Source organism: Dermacentor silvarum, chromosome 1, assembly GCF_013339745.2.
Source record: "Dermacentor silvarum isolate Dsil-2018 chromosome 1, BIME_Dsil_1.4, whole genome shotgun sequence".
In the NCBI taxonomy this organism is placed as follows: Eukaryota; Metazoa; Arthropoda; class Arachnida; order Ixodida; family Ixodidae; genus Dermacentor; species Dermacentor silvarum.
This window is the reverse complement of record NC_051154.1, coordinates 240,308,253-240,322,532: the sequence shown is the minus strand read 5'-3', so window position 1 is coordinate 240,322,532 and position 14,280 is coordinate 240,308,253. Positions and strand designations below refer to the sequence as shown.

Sequence of the window (14,280 nt, the reverse complement as noted above, 5' to 3'; positions counted from 1 at the left end):
TGTTCATGTTTGCCTGTGCGCGCTGACACCATGCTTGTTAAAATTTGTATAATAATTGCGAATGTTTATATGTTTATACAGACGATAAAACTGTTGTCCTTACTTTGTATAGCTGTCTACTAATTTGATATCGCAATCGATGCTTCGCCTTTCGGGCGAAACTGCGACTTTTTCTTTCTTTCTTTTTTTATTTCTTTCTTTCATTCTTTCTTTCTTTCTTTCCTTCCTTCCTTCTTGCTTTTATTTCTATTTCTTTGGTTTAATATTTGAAGGCTGCACCTTTCAGTGATGACAGTGTCGAGCACGAAAGAGACTGCGCTTACATACTTGACTAACGGAAGAAAAATGTGAGAAAAAATAATAATAATGGTAGTGGTTGGCACGAGCAGCCGATGGACACGCGGCCCTCGCTCGAAGCCATACATGCTGCCCGGCTGGGACGTGCCGTGAATGATTGCTGATCACGCACGTGTTCTGCGTCTGTTGCAGGACCGTCCCTATTCGGGATGAGCGAGTACCTGTCGTACGTGGGCGGCGTGCACGGCGTGGTGGCAGCGGCGGGAGCGGCGGCGGCGCTTGGGCTTACCTACATGTTCGGCCGCTCCTCGAACCCCATCGAGCCCATGGTCAGCCTGGACAACCAGAGCAGGCTGCTCACGGTCAGTGTGCGCCGGCCATTAACTTTTTCATGCGGTCGGGCTACCTGACCGCGCTGGGTTTGTTGAACTCGCCTTTGTTCGATCTTTCTCATTGTATGAGCTGGTGTGCTCAGCTCGTCGACAAGGGGGGGGGGGGGGGGGGGGAAAGCGATGCAAACGGTGTGCAGCTTGTGCGCAGTAGTTGACGCTACCTCCGGCGGCGTCGCCGAGGGCATCTTAGTCACCAGGCGCTAGCACTAGCGGACCGCATGCGGCAAATTCTTCTTTACACATCACTGTGCGCCCCGTGGGAAGTTATAAATCGCGCATGTGCTACATACGTTTGAAATGAGTTTACGACTCAGAAGCGTATGGAGCACATGCAAATAGGCAGCTGTCGACCGGTACGTTACGGTACTGGTGCGTTTTAGCATCTGCGGGATGATCATTTTAAAGTTTTACAAAATTTTTAAATGTCACCTGTGGCAGATAGCATATAATTCTAGTCCTTGAGCTCGATTATTCAAAGAGGCGGACATTACTTGCACGAGAAATCGAAGCACATATTGAACTAAATTAACTTCTTATTAATTAATTTATGGAACATACTCAATTTACGAATTGTAGTGGCCAGTGAGAAATCTTGGAAAAAAAATTTGGAAGAACTTGGAAAGAATTGCCAGAATGACACCAGTTGTGAGATATACATGAACAAACTTGCCGTAAAAATGCAATGTTGTTCCACTTACTTTTTTACCAAAATGGCTCTTTTATGCATTGAAGCACAAGAGGAACTGGAATTCCCATGTATTTCGTCCCACAGTTTGAGAAATATCTCGAGACTATAGTGTCATTCTTGAGATTCATTTCAAATGGATATGTCTCGAAAACTCACTGGCTAAAATTCGTAGATTGAAGTATGTGATGTAAAGCAATGCATTAAGAGGTTCATTAGAGAATTTTTGGTGATTAGTTGGAATATATGATCAATTTCTTGCGCTAGTAATGTCCGCCTCTTCCGACTCAAGGACAAAAATTACGCCATCTTCCACAAGTGATTAAAAAAATTCTGAAGTACTTAATAATGATCACCCCGTGTAACTGCGATCGATAAAGCTCCAGTAGCCACGTGAACTACATGGAAGTTCTCTTGGAGTAGCGCATAGTGGTAGTGGGTCGGGGCATCGTGGAAGCGTTTGCCATCAGAATTCAGTTTTAGTGAAGAACCTTTAAGTTTTATTGTTGTTTAGAATACTGTCGCTCGATTAGCTCTTGAGTCAGGAGAATGCAATAAGTTATATTGAAAATGTTCGTGATTTTAAGCAGCATTAGAATACACGAGGAGGTAGTGGCTTGATATTTGCAGCAGAGAACCTGTCAGCACCATGGCTGAGTGTTAAAAAACCTGGTTTCTCAACAATTAGTAGTGACCCGATTTGTATGCCATAGGCACCGCTAAATTATTTCATTTACTTTTAAAGTTATCACTATTGAATTTTACTAATGCAGATCAAAACACATACCAGTCTTTTGCCTAATGTCTCCGGATAGACAGGCTGCGACAGGAATATAGACAGATGCTTCCCTGGATTCGTGCACAGGCGTATATATAAATAAATTATTCATGTGTGTGCACTCATTGCAGTGTCCTAGTACTGTCCATGATGAATAAAATTTTTCTTTACGCGTGACTTGGGGGGCTGCTAGACATGTCAGAATGCAGACCTTAATTGTTATGGTGTTTTGTTAGAAATGTGTAGAAGAGTCCATTCGTGCCTTTACAACATTCTGCAAAAGCTGTTTTATTGAATGTGTTTGTTTCCTTCAGCAAAAAGGGTCATAAAGTGTGATTTGTGTTTAAGCACCCTGAGAATCACTTCTACAGCATTTTCTCTCATTTTGGCTGCCTTTCCTGCAGCTAGTGCAAATAAGCAATGAAAGTACTTCAAGCACTTGTGCAAGTTGATAAGGGATGAGTGTTTGCAGGTACTTTTGCTTCAAGTGTGTGCTCTCGTGTGCTCTATTTTTTTCTTTTTTCTACTTATCACTTCAAGTAGCAGGGAGCTTGAAGGTTAAGTATGACCGTGGGGGGTGAAGTGGATAATCGCTTACAAACATGTCATAATCACTTACAAACATGTCATTGATCTGTGTTTTTGAAGGAATTGCTTGGCTCATCTTTAAACTTATTGAATATTTTATGACTGTGGTATGTCACATCACTGATCACTAATGCCTAGCTGAATTCAGTTAAGTTCTATATTTGTTATAACCTGACTGCCTTGAAAGCTATCAGAGCCTTTCCCTCACACAGTAAATTCAATGTTAAAATTGTAGGTATAAGCAAATGACTACACATTTAAGCTTAAATTTTGCGCATTTTATTAGAGACTCTCTACACTTAAAAGTAAATGTTGAAAGTACACCTCCAAGTTTATTTGAGAGCATTAATTGATAGGGGTTCTGCATTTAAGACTGTTGGCACAACTGCTCTGGCTTGCCGTGGCATATACCCGCCATGGTTGCTCAGTGGCTATGGTGTTGGGCTGCTGAGCACTAGGTCGCGGGATCGAATCCCGGCCATGGCGGCCGCATTTCGATGGGGGCGAAATGCGAAAACACCTGTGTACTTAGATTTAGGTGCACGCTAAAGAACCCCAGGTGGTCCAAATTTCCGGAGTCCCCCACTACGGCGTGCCTTATAATCAGAAGTGGTTTTGGCACGTAAAACCTCATATGCCGTGGCATATGGAGGCATCGGAGGCCTTGAGGAGGGTGCAAGAGGGCTGTGAAATTTTTTACAGAACTAGAATCTTTTTCAGTTTCACAGGAACCTGAAAAAATTGTTCAGGTTGGAAGGGCACATGGCCATAGATGTATCAGTGCTGTGCACACAAATAGAGCGCTACCCCCTCTTTTTAATATTTTTCTCAGCAGATCGCCGTGACACATGTGCCTGCTCTATTCCGATCTTGACAAAAGAAGCCAGGCAGCCAGGACAAGAACAAATTCATTGCTGAAAGTGAGGCATTACCATGAAAATTGCAAAGGGAGAATAAAAATAAATATGCAGTGAGGGTGTGTGGCTGTAGTGGGCCGTGCTTCATTCTGGGCTCTTTTGAAGGGGCTAGTGGAAAGGGAAAAGAGAAATGAGAAGGCAGCCTGTTAGAAATAGCTCTGCTCATATCTGGTGCTTTTATATTGGAGCCATTGTTCAGGCACAACAAAGGTCTCTTTTAAGCAGATTTCCTTAATGTTGTATTTTCCCCCTTTTTAACAGGGTCTTGAACGGATCAGGACATCAAGACTATGTCCAGATGGGAAGCACATAGAGTACCTCTATGAAGACTGCAGGACATTATTCGATGTCATGTACAGGGGTGCCAGGGTCTCCAGTAAGTAGTATTTGCACTTTGCTGTGCACGGTTAACGATGGCTTGAACATTTTACTGCGAAGCTGTTAAGGGCTCACTCTTCGATGGTCGCGTTCGGATGTAGAAAAAAAACTCATTGGCCGTATGCTGTATGTGCGAGTGAAAGCGCGCGAGGGCGAGGGACGCGTGCTTTCACGGGGAGCGAACGCCCGGCGAGAGCAAACGCGACTTCCCAGTGGAAGGGGAGCGGTGGGCGAGGAGGGCGTCGAGGCACCCTAGACTGTGCGTGTGCGTGCCCGCTCACCCAGTGCGGCGCATGCGCGCAGCTCTCGGGAACTGGCGACTCAATCTCTAACGCGAAAGGAAGGCAGCGCTTCTGCTCTGCGAGCAACATGTACTTTTTGCGACGTCGGGCGGTCGCGCACACTGTATCTTGAAAGCGATCTGCAACACGGCTCCTACCTTTGTATGCGCTGTGCTTTCGCCGCTCAGTTTCCGTTGAAGCGATAGACCGCATGAACCTTCGCCCGCTGCTGCTGGTGCGCTTGCTCACGCCAGCGTTTTGACAGCGGTTGTGTGCGGTCACACAAACAACGCGCAGAACTGTTGTCGACGGCGGCGGCGTTTTGCCCGCGTTCGCACCGAACGCGCGCGAAATGCGAAAACACCCGTGTACTTAGATTTAGGTGCACGTTAAAGAACCCTAGGTGGTCCAAATTTTCGGAGTCCCCCACTACAGCGTGCCTCATAATCAGATCGTTGTTTTGGCACGTAAAACCCCATAATTTAATTTTTAACGCGCGCGGCATTGGTGACATGTTTATGAAGAACGTGCCAACCTTTGCCGTACACCTCTGGCGGTGTACCGTAGCGACCTTAAGGCCATGGTCCCTTGGTCACTAAATAAATGAAAACCACTGGATGGGTGTACAGGGTGTCCCAGCTAAAAGTAGCCAATGTTTTAAAAAATGACGGAGTGTGCTAGGAGGCTCAAACCAACTCAGTGGGGTTGAGGATCACGTGTCCTAGTCTGCGGTATTTTTTTCGTCTGCAAAGTCAATTAATTAGCTTAAACTAATTGCCTAACTTTTAATTATTGGCTTCACCAAGAAAGTGCCAATACGAAAGTTGTAGATCACATTTAAAAAATGGCCGACTGAAGTGTTTGCAACTAAGTACCATTGATGGAACGTCTTGTAATTGCCTTTAAAGAAAGCCCGCGAAATACAAAAACAACTGCGTGATAGTGCCACTATTTCAGTACCCCCAAACGACCGATCAGTAAAGGAAATTGTTTGCATGCCTTTTTTCGAGACTCACTCGCGTGCCCTGTCGCGATCGGGCGCACAGAGCGACCGGCGGTGATGGTCTGTCGCGCTTCGACGTGACGTGACATAAGCATATCATTCGCTGCACTTGTGTAATGAAGCCCGAACACGCAAGGCAAGAAGAAAAAAAAGAGAGAGAAAAAAAAAAGCCCGGGATGGAGTAAATGTTGACCGCGGAACTATTTAATCGGGAAGGAAAATGCTGTTATGTTCTTCTATTCGTTCGCTATCATATCTTACTAGCGACAGTTGCTGGCGCTTACCTAGCGGCCACCGGAAACGCCAAGCCTGTCCCGGAACCGCTGTACAGACACGCGGATTTCGTTTCTTGATCGGTCGTTTGGGGGCGCTGAAATAGTGGTGCTATCAAGCGGTTTTTCTATTTCGCGGGCCTTCTTCAAATGCAATTACAAGACGCCCCATCAGTGGTACTTAATTGCAAACACTTCAGTAGACCATTTCTAAATGTGACCTACAACTTTCGTATCGGCACTTTCTTGGTGAAGCCGATATTTTAAAAGTTAGGCAATTAGTTTATACTAATTAATTGACTTTGCAAAACGAAAAAAATACCGCCGACTAGGACACGCGATCCTCAATCCCATTGAGTTGGTTTGAGCCTCCTAGCATACTCCGTTGTTTTTAAAACCGGCTACTTTTAGCTGGGACACCCTGTATATTTCTCATTCTTTAATAGTTCAAATCACCAATTACAGCATCAGATCTTAAGATAATTGGAAATACATAATTCCCACCGTAGTACAGCTTCGCTGGTCTTCCATCTCCACCCCAGTAGAAGGGCTGACAGTTTTTTTTTTTTTTCATTAGGAGTTACTGTAAAAGCTTAAAACTGGCATTTTGACCTGAACCGTGCATTTGTTAAGGTGTTTTCATGACTGTGGTAATGTGTATGCTTCATTTCTGATTGCTTGTCCTGTCGTTACATTGCTTTATTGGCTAAAAGTGTCCAGATCTTTGCCTTTTGCTGAGAAGTTGGAATCGAAACTACAGTAAAGCCTCGTTATAACGTAGTAGAAGTGGGAGCAGAATTGACTTATCATTAAGTTATACAGTCGAATCTCGATAATTCGAACTCGAAGGGGTCCGAAAATTTGTTCGAATTAAAAGGCCTTATTTTTGAAGTATTCATGCACGACCTACGAACGGTGCGAGTCCTGAAATGCGGCGCGCAAGCACATCGCGAGCGAGGGCCATGAAACTGCCCACGCCGCCGGCCAACGCTCGCTTCCCGATAACGGCAGAAAACGAAACTTCAGGGATTAAGTGGTTCGTGTGCAAAGGGAAAGGTTTACGCTATCTTCTTCAGCCCTTGAGGGAGCACGGCTCAGCGCCACTTCAGGGAGCGGGCGGCACGCGGAGAACATCGAAGGTGAGGGAGGAGGGCGGCAGTGACGCGGATTTGGCCTTGGCAACGCCGTCGCTTTGGTGGCAGTGGCTTCCGTGGCTGCCCTCGCCCTCCCTCTGAACTCCCTCGTAGCTTCCCCACCTTCGACTGCGGCCGGCGCCCCCGCTTCCGCCGGCCTGCTGCCAGCTTAGCCCGCTCCCTGAAGTTTCGTTTTCTGCCGTTATTGGGGGAAGTTGGCCGGACTTGGCCTCCGCCGCTGCTTCCCTCTGCGCCGCAGCCGCTGCGTTGGCCTGAGACGTCGGCGCAAACACGCGTGTTCTGGCGCGACGGTGAAACGGCGACCTTGCCATTTGAGAGTGAAATTTCCTGCCGCGTTATTATTTTTTTTTTCGTTTTCTTTTTCTCCGCGCGGCGTTGAGGGGTCTCTCCTAGGATTTTGCTCTATGGCGGTGTCGGAGCAGTGCCGGTCGGAGGCGTCGCCGCGTGATTTGGCGCGCTCCTGAGCGCATTGTCGGTGCGCCGTATGTTCGAATTAACCGTCGCAAATGCTTTCGCGTTCGAATTACCGGGCGTTTTAGCGATAGGAATACACATAACTTTGACGGGACCACAGTGTCAGTTCGATTAAACCGGCAGTTCGAATTAAGCGTGTTCGAATTAACGAGATTCGACTGTATCGGTTATTGCCCTTTACTGCAGTATATTCCCAATGGATTACACAACTTTAAACAGGTATAGAATAAGACGGCTTCATGGTGCACAGAGCAGCTACACGGCGACATACGCGACAAAATGTTAATAAAACAGCAAAAGCATGTGGCACACTACATGGCGCACCGACTACACAGCTGATCCAAGCTGATCTGCAGCTCGCATATGGCTCCGCTGTGCGAATGAGAAGGCCAGCAAACCTCGCTGTGTCAGTTTGGCTTGGCTGACCCGTGGCTTCAGAGCTTGCACTGGTGCCGACGTGATCTTGGAGGCCACGCCTAGCTGCACCTGCCTGTGCGGCATGCCACACTGCGACAGACAAGTGAATGCACTGGCTTTTCGCACCGCCAAGTGCAAGCAGTGACTCACCATTGCCATCGCACTTCTTTCTCCATGGTCTGCAGGGCGCCAGAGTATGAGAGGGAAGTATGATGGTGATAATGAGCCACTGCAATGCCCGCTGCTTACACGCAGCTATGCACAGTGGTGAGAAACACCTGTGTTGCTCAATGGCATATCAAAGCGGAGACGCGGGAGGTTTGAACTTCTGCAGCGAATGTGTGCTGAACCCGCAGAAGGCGATATACACGGTTAAACCTCGATATAACGAAGTCGTTATATCGGCAATTTGCTTCGTTATGTCAAAATTTCGTTACATGAAAATTTGACCTTTTATACAAATAAGTAAAGTCGCTGATGTATCTTCCTTGCGCCGAAGGGGCCGCAAAATTTTCTGTTATCGGGCAATTGGAAAAAGCACATCTAAATTAGACAAAAAATTATTTTGTTAAATTTGAGTCGGCAATGAAAGATGCGGTTTCATGCGTGTCGACGATAACACATCGGTGGTATGAAGTGAAGCCACGTTTTCGCGTCCACTCCGCCCCCGTGGCTGATGGTGTTGCGTGCAGTAGGGCGACGCTATCATGAAAAGCGCCGGCAGCGGGGAGCGAATGCTTCATCTGCCTCTTGCTTCAACACATCTCCGAAACTTGAGATTATGCAACATCAAGTACTAAACCTGCGAGAAGACAGTGAACATAATGCCCTGCCATCTCGACACGCCCACTCTTTGGACACGCGACAGATCACCTCTAATAAGCACGCATGAGCTGCACTCACTCACGGCCTCGCTAAAAAGGAACTAAAAAGGGAGACGTGCGGCAACCTGGTCCCCCTCGCGCTTGATCGTGTCACCGTGAGCTCTCTCCCTCCCTCATCCCCATGCTCGCGTGGCAAGACAGCGCTCATAAAGCCACCATCCTTCTTGGCTCACCCTCGCAAGCTTTCACTCGCATACAAAGCACACAGCGCATGGGTGCGACAGGATCTTATCGCATGCCGGCTTTATATGGAATACGACGCTGCCCTGCTTCAAAGGTCGCCCTTGGTAGTGCAGTGCTGCTTGTAACTCAACCATTTGACCACCTGCGTCTTCTGAAGTTTTATTAGTTGTCTCGGTATTCCTTCGCGGCGGCAGTGAGATTTCATTATATTGAAATCGTGTATAAACGCAATTCTATATTGAGGTTCTAAATACATGGACAAGAAGTTATAAAAAGTTAAATACTTCGTTATATAGAAAATTTCGCTACATTGAAGTTCGTTATATCTAGGTTTACTTGCATTCGGCTTGCAAGGATCGCGTATTTTAAAAACTAGTTCATTATAATTATTGGCAGGACGCTTTCACTTCATTAAAACAAAGCTTTAAATGAATGGATCTCTATGGAGCTTACAAGGGGAATTTCACTTACTTCATTATATCCATTATTTTGTTATATCCCATTTAATTATAATGAGGTTTGACTGCATTTGAGGTTTACTACATCAGATAAACCTCCAGTATATTGAGTCTTGATACTCAATTACCATTGCCTTTTGGGTGTTACAGACCCTTCCAATACCACACACGCATGCACACACAAAAAAAAAAGTGCCGAAGAAGCTGATGAATCCCTACATTTAAAATTTGTGACTTAGACTTCTAGCAACCAGACATTCATTAAAATAATTTGTACTAAAGGCTGCAAAATTTTTCAGCACAATACTTTTTGCCAACACTAAGGGGCAAATAATCTTGCTTGTTGAGCTTGTTTATTTAGAATGTGCCTTGAGTGTGCTGTGTCTTGTTTCACGCAGGTGTGGTGCTGTCTCTTCACCATGATTATAAACTTCTTTACTACTAATATATTCTGCGTATAATGAATCAATACGTTGACTGCCCGACTTGGGCTGTGTAAACAGTGTTCTGAAGCCATTCGTTTTCCCATTGTTTTGTGCTGCAGGGACAAAGTGCATTACTGACTTTTTAAAGATATCTTGCACCATGCAATGGTAGCTTCTTTAAACATTTCGGAATAAATGTCTTCAGCATGCTGTAAACAAAATAAAATGTCTTTATGAATTCATAAAGAAAAATTGAACAAACTGAGCTTGTTGCTTATATGAGAATATTCAATGGACACATTTTTCTGTTATTATTCATGTCCTTGCCTTATCTACACTGGATTCTTAGTTTGAGTCAGTTTATGGTGACCAGAAATTTTGTAAATAACGGCATTTTAGCAAGTCGCTTGGAAAGCCTATGTGGCAGTCTCGGCTTATTGATGCATTGGATCAACGATGTACTTACCTCCTTCCTAGATAATGGCCCTTGCATGGGGTGGAGAGATCCAGGGTCAGGAGAATACAAGTGGATCCACTACAATCAGGTGTGTATGGCAGTGCACATTGGAGACTTTGTTAGTTTGTGTGGCAGTAATGGCAGTAATGAGCCTGAGGTGTATTGATTATTGATTCAGCTTATTTTCGTGCCATTTCTTAATTTAACAGGTGTTGGAAAGGATAAAGTGCATCGCCTGTGGCCTTGTGAAATTAGGGGAGAAGCCTGGACAACAGACGTTTATTGGTCTCTACACTCAGAATTGTGTTGAGGTAAGTTCTTGAAGCTGAACATTTTATTGCCATTTCATATTTTGCTTCTCACGGTTTACCATTGCAGTGGTGATGCAGTATCAATGCATTGTCTACTGTAAAGAGTCAGTCGCAAACCTTTGCTTTCTTTATTGTTGCACCTGCAGTGGATTGTCACAGAACAAGCCTGCTACTATTTCTCCATGATCATTGTTCCTTTGTATGACACACTTGGAGCTGCTGCCTGTGCGTTCATCATTAACCAAGGTATGCCACAATTCAGGATGCCAATTGTTTTTTCTTTAGCATATCTTGCTCTCTGGCAAAGTTGCTTTATTCAGAGTAATTTGTTTCTTTAATTGCATGATTTTCTGGGGGAATATATATGCACAGTCTAAGGTTTTCATGAATTTGTGATTCAAATTGCGTGTTTTCTGCTGATGTGGGAATGCACCGACAGCAGTAGTACACACTAAGCACTAGCAATTTTCGCTGTTGCATGTACACTTCTATTCACTTGCCAAAAGCACTTTATGCCGCTTTTGAAGTGATCTAAAGAAGGTGATGGAAAGAGAAGGTGGTTTAGGGGCAATAAAGTGACTAATGAAAACATGCTTTGTACATTGTTTCGTGCAGTTATTATTTGTGGTACCCTTGCATATTTTTGTGCCGTCGACAGATACAAAAAGTTCAATATATTGTTGCATGTCTCGTTGCTCTTAAATTGACTGTTTGAAGTGAGATTAAAAAAGAAAAGCAGCAACATGGCTAGTTGATAATCATTTGACTTGCAAGAAGACAGCAAACAGGGAAATGCACTTTAGGTTGGCGCACCAAGGTTGCTTTCATTAACCTGCATGAATAAAAGTCAAGCTGCCAAAATTCAAGACTGGCTTACCATAAAATTCCGAGCAAGCACCCCCCCCCCCCCCCCCCCCCCCCCCTCAAGCAAGTTGAAATTACCGGCAAAGTTAGGGGGGCGCTATCTCAGAACGCCATCAAAATTCAAGATGGTGACGAAAAAATTTTCCTGCCAGAAAAAAGAAAAAAGTGTAGTGGGAATGGAATTAAAATTTCATTTAAGATGAACTTTATTAAGCCGAAGATTTGTTAGTGTTGTTTATCACTCTCAAAACCATGAAAAGAACTGCAGAAATAGTGCATCGACGCTGCACCAGCGTGTCGCCGCGACCGGCGACACGAACATTGGTTATGCAGTTTCTGTTCCAGTCAAAATGATGTGAGTAAAGTGACACATAATGTTCACTTTATTAAAAACCATGCTCATGGTCAAAAGATTAGCACTAACGAGAGTTCCAATTCAAGTCGAGCTCGGCTGCAGTGCATGGCTACCGACGGCGGACAGCGAACCGCGGCTTGGCCATGCTCGCATCCCAGCTGGCGGCGCTGCAAATATCGGCATGTTTTTTTCATTGTGTGAAATTATTACGAGGAGAGCGTAAAGCAGCAACAATGGTAACCAAACATTGCTGCTTGGGAGCGTCGGCGGTTCGTTTTGAAGCGCCGTCTGCTACAGATTCGAAGTGAACCGGAAAAGGCCTAGTAACGATATCGGTGGCGAGTGATCAGCGGCAGTGAAGCTGCCGCTCATCCAAATTAGCAGTGAAATTAGTGGGGGGATCTCTTGCACGGGTGGGGGCGCTTGCTCGGAATTTTACGGTAGTTGCTCTAGGAACAGAAAAGTTGAGCTGCTGTTTGGATGTTATATTATTAGTGTTAATAATGCCGATAAGCTCTAATTGATATGCAAATTGAGCGTGAAATTGACTTAGTCTTTTAATGTTTCATTTTCACTGCACAAATTTTTGAAACCTTAAGTATTGTAGGTTCAAACCTTTGGTTTCACTCTTGTGTGGCACCACTACTTCATTGTCCCTGCATTTGTTTCCAGCTGACATTGAGACAGTTGTTTGTGATACTCAAGAGAAAGTGGAGTGCCTTGTCAGGCAGGCAGAACTGACACCCAAGCTAAAAAGGATAATTGTCATCAAAGACGTCTCGGAAGAAGTTAAAGAAAAGGCCAGGAAGGCAAATGTCATGCTTATGAAATTTTCAGAGCTTGAGGTAAGCCTTGCTGTTGTAATTACTGTACTTCAAGATATTGTACTGTACTTCAAGATAATGATTTGAACTTAACTTTATGAAGAGGCATACTACCCTTAATGTTGGTAAATCTCAGGAGGGAGCAAAATCTGTGGATATTAGTTCATAAAAATATTCCATAAATGATATTTACTTTCAAGGTAGGCATTTTCATTAAGTACAGTGCGCTGAGCTTGTAATGCATACTCATTGCTGAAACTGCATACACATTTATAAAATACATTCTTGATTAGATTTCTTATGGTAAATGCCATATATACAATGTGTGGGACAGAGTTTGGCACAAAATGTTGGTAAATTGTTGCATGTTTGTTAGTTTGGGCAATGTAATACTGGCATCGCATTGCTGTTTTAGTAGACATTGAGCACTATCACCGTCAAAACTATCAATGCCCATTTTGGAATAAGGGATAGTTACAGGGCTGCCCAGATTTGAAATAACCGTTACTGAGTTGTTGTTGGGGCGAATAACTTGGTCTGTAAGCAGTAGTAGCTTTTCATCTGCAGGGAGCAGTTTGACATGCCCATCAGTGATAGCCTTATGACCACAGTACAGGTGTATGACACCAGTATGAGTTGATCTACTCTCAGATTTGCTTTGTGCTTCTAGCTTAGTGTTTTGTGCTCTCATGTGTCAGAGAACACACTTGGTGATTTTATTTCTTTAATGAATTGTTTCTTCTTATTCAGGAACTTGGAGAGAAGAACTTCAGGCATCCTTTGGTAAGGCATTCATGGAGTTTACTGTGTAGTTTGACACTTCACTGCAATGGTATTATGTGCAGTGTGTATCTACTCTCAGATATACTAACCTCTCGTAAAGTCAGAAGTTGGACGAAAACTTGTCTGGTCGCAATCAATAGATATTTTTAAGACAATTACAAATAAGTTTTACAATAGATCATCATCATCATCAGCCTATATTTATGTACACTGCAGGACGAAGGCCTCTCCCTGTGATCTCCAATTACCCCTGTCTTGCGCTAGCTGATTCCAACTTGCGCCTGCAAATTTCCCAACTTTATCACCCCACCTAGTTTTCTGCCGTCCTCGACTGCGCTTCCCTTCTCTTGGTATCCATTCTGTTACTCTAATGGTCCACCGGTTATCCATCCTACGCATTACATGGCCTGCCCAGCTCCATTTTTTCCACTTAATGTCGACTAGAATATCTGTTATCCCCGTTTGCTCTCGGATCCACACTGCTCTCTTAAAGTTTGGCCTAACATTTTTCGTTCCATCGCTCTTTCTGCAGTCCTTAACTTGTTCTCGAGCTTTTTTGTTAACCTTCAAGTTTCTGCCCCATATGTTAGCACCGGTAGAATGCAATGATTGTAAACTTTTCTTTTCAGTGAGAGTGGTAAGCTCCGAGTCAAGATTTGGCAATGCCTGCCGTATGCATTCCAACCCAATTTTATTCTTCTGTACATTTCTTTCTCATACAATTTCTTTACAGTAGATCATGTGCTGTAAAATATTGCGAATATTTTTCGTGCATTTCGGGAAATTTTGTGCATTATTGTATTGAATATTTATGACCATGTAACATTTGGTCCCTTGGTCTCAACTCCTGACGTCGTGGTTCTTCAAGCCACATGCACAATGCTGGGGTCGCTTGTATTATAAAGCATTTACCAGTGGTTAATTTTATCTGCGCCAAATGAGGAAATTTGCAGGCATAGGATGGACAGTTGACACAAGACAGGGGTAAGTGGAGATCACTGGGAGAAGATTTCAGGAAAAAAAATAGGCTGATGATAATGATGATGAAATTTATCTGTGTGCAAGAAGCTTTCTGCAAGTGGCAGTAATTTGCTGTTGTG

General features: G+C 44.3%; 1 protein-coding gene across 26 annotated transcripts in view; it reads left to right on the top strand.

The window, feature by feature from the left end:
- LOC119436989 (long-chain-fatty-acid--CoA ligase 5) overlaps positions 1-14,280 on the top strand; it is a 184,140-nt gene that overhangs the window by 97,523 nt on the left and 72,337 nt on the right. For 9 of the 26 annotated variants that reach the window (XM_049660162.1, XM_049660150.1, XM_049660151.1 and 6 more), the window contains exons 3-9: positions 490-659; positions 3,919-4,033; positions 10,064-10,131; positions 10,253-10,354; positions 10,501-10,600; positions 12,246-12,418; positions 13,148-13,180. The exons of 6 other annotated variants lie outside the window; for them this stretch is intronic. In XM_049660162.1, coding sequence (XP_049516119.1) covers positions 490-659; positions 3,919-4,033; positions 10,064-10,131; positions 10,253-10,354; positions 10,501-10,600; positions 12,246-12,418; positions 13,148-13,180 — 761 coding nt within the window. The remainder of the gene's footprint in view (positions 1-489; positions 660-3,918; positions 4,034-10,063; positions 10,132-10,252; positions 10,355-10,500; positions 10,601-12,245; positions 12,419-13,147; positions 13,181-14,280) is intronic. 11 more of the 26 variants (XM_049660153.1, XM_049660168.1, XM_049660170.1 and 8 more) reach the window with 6 other exon arrangements.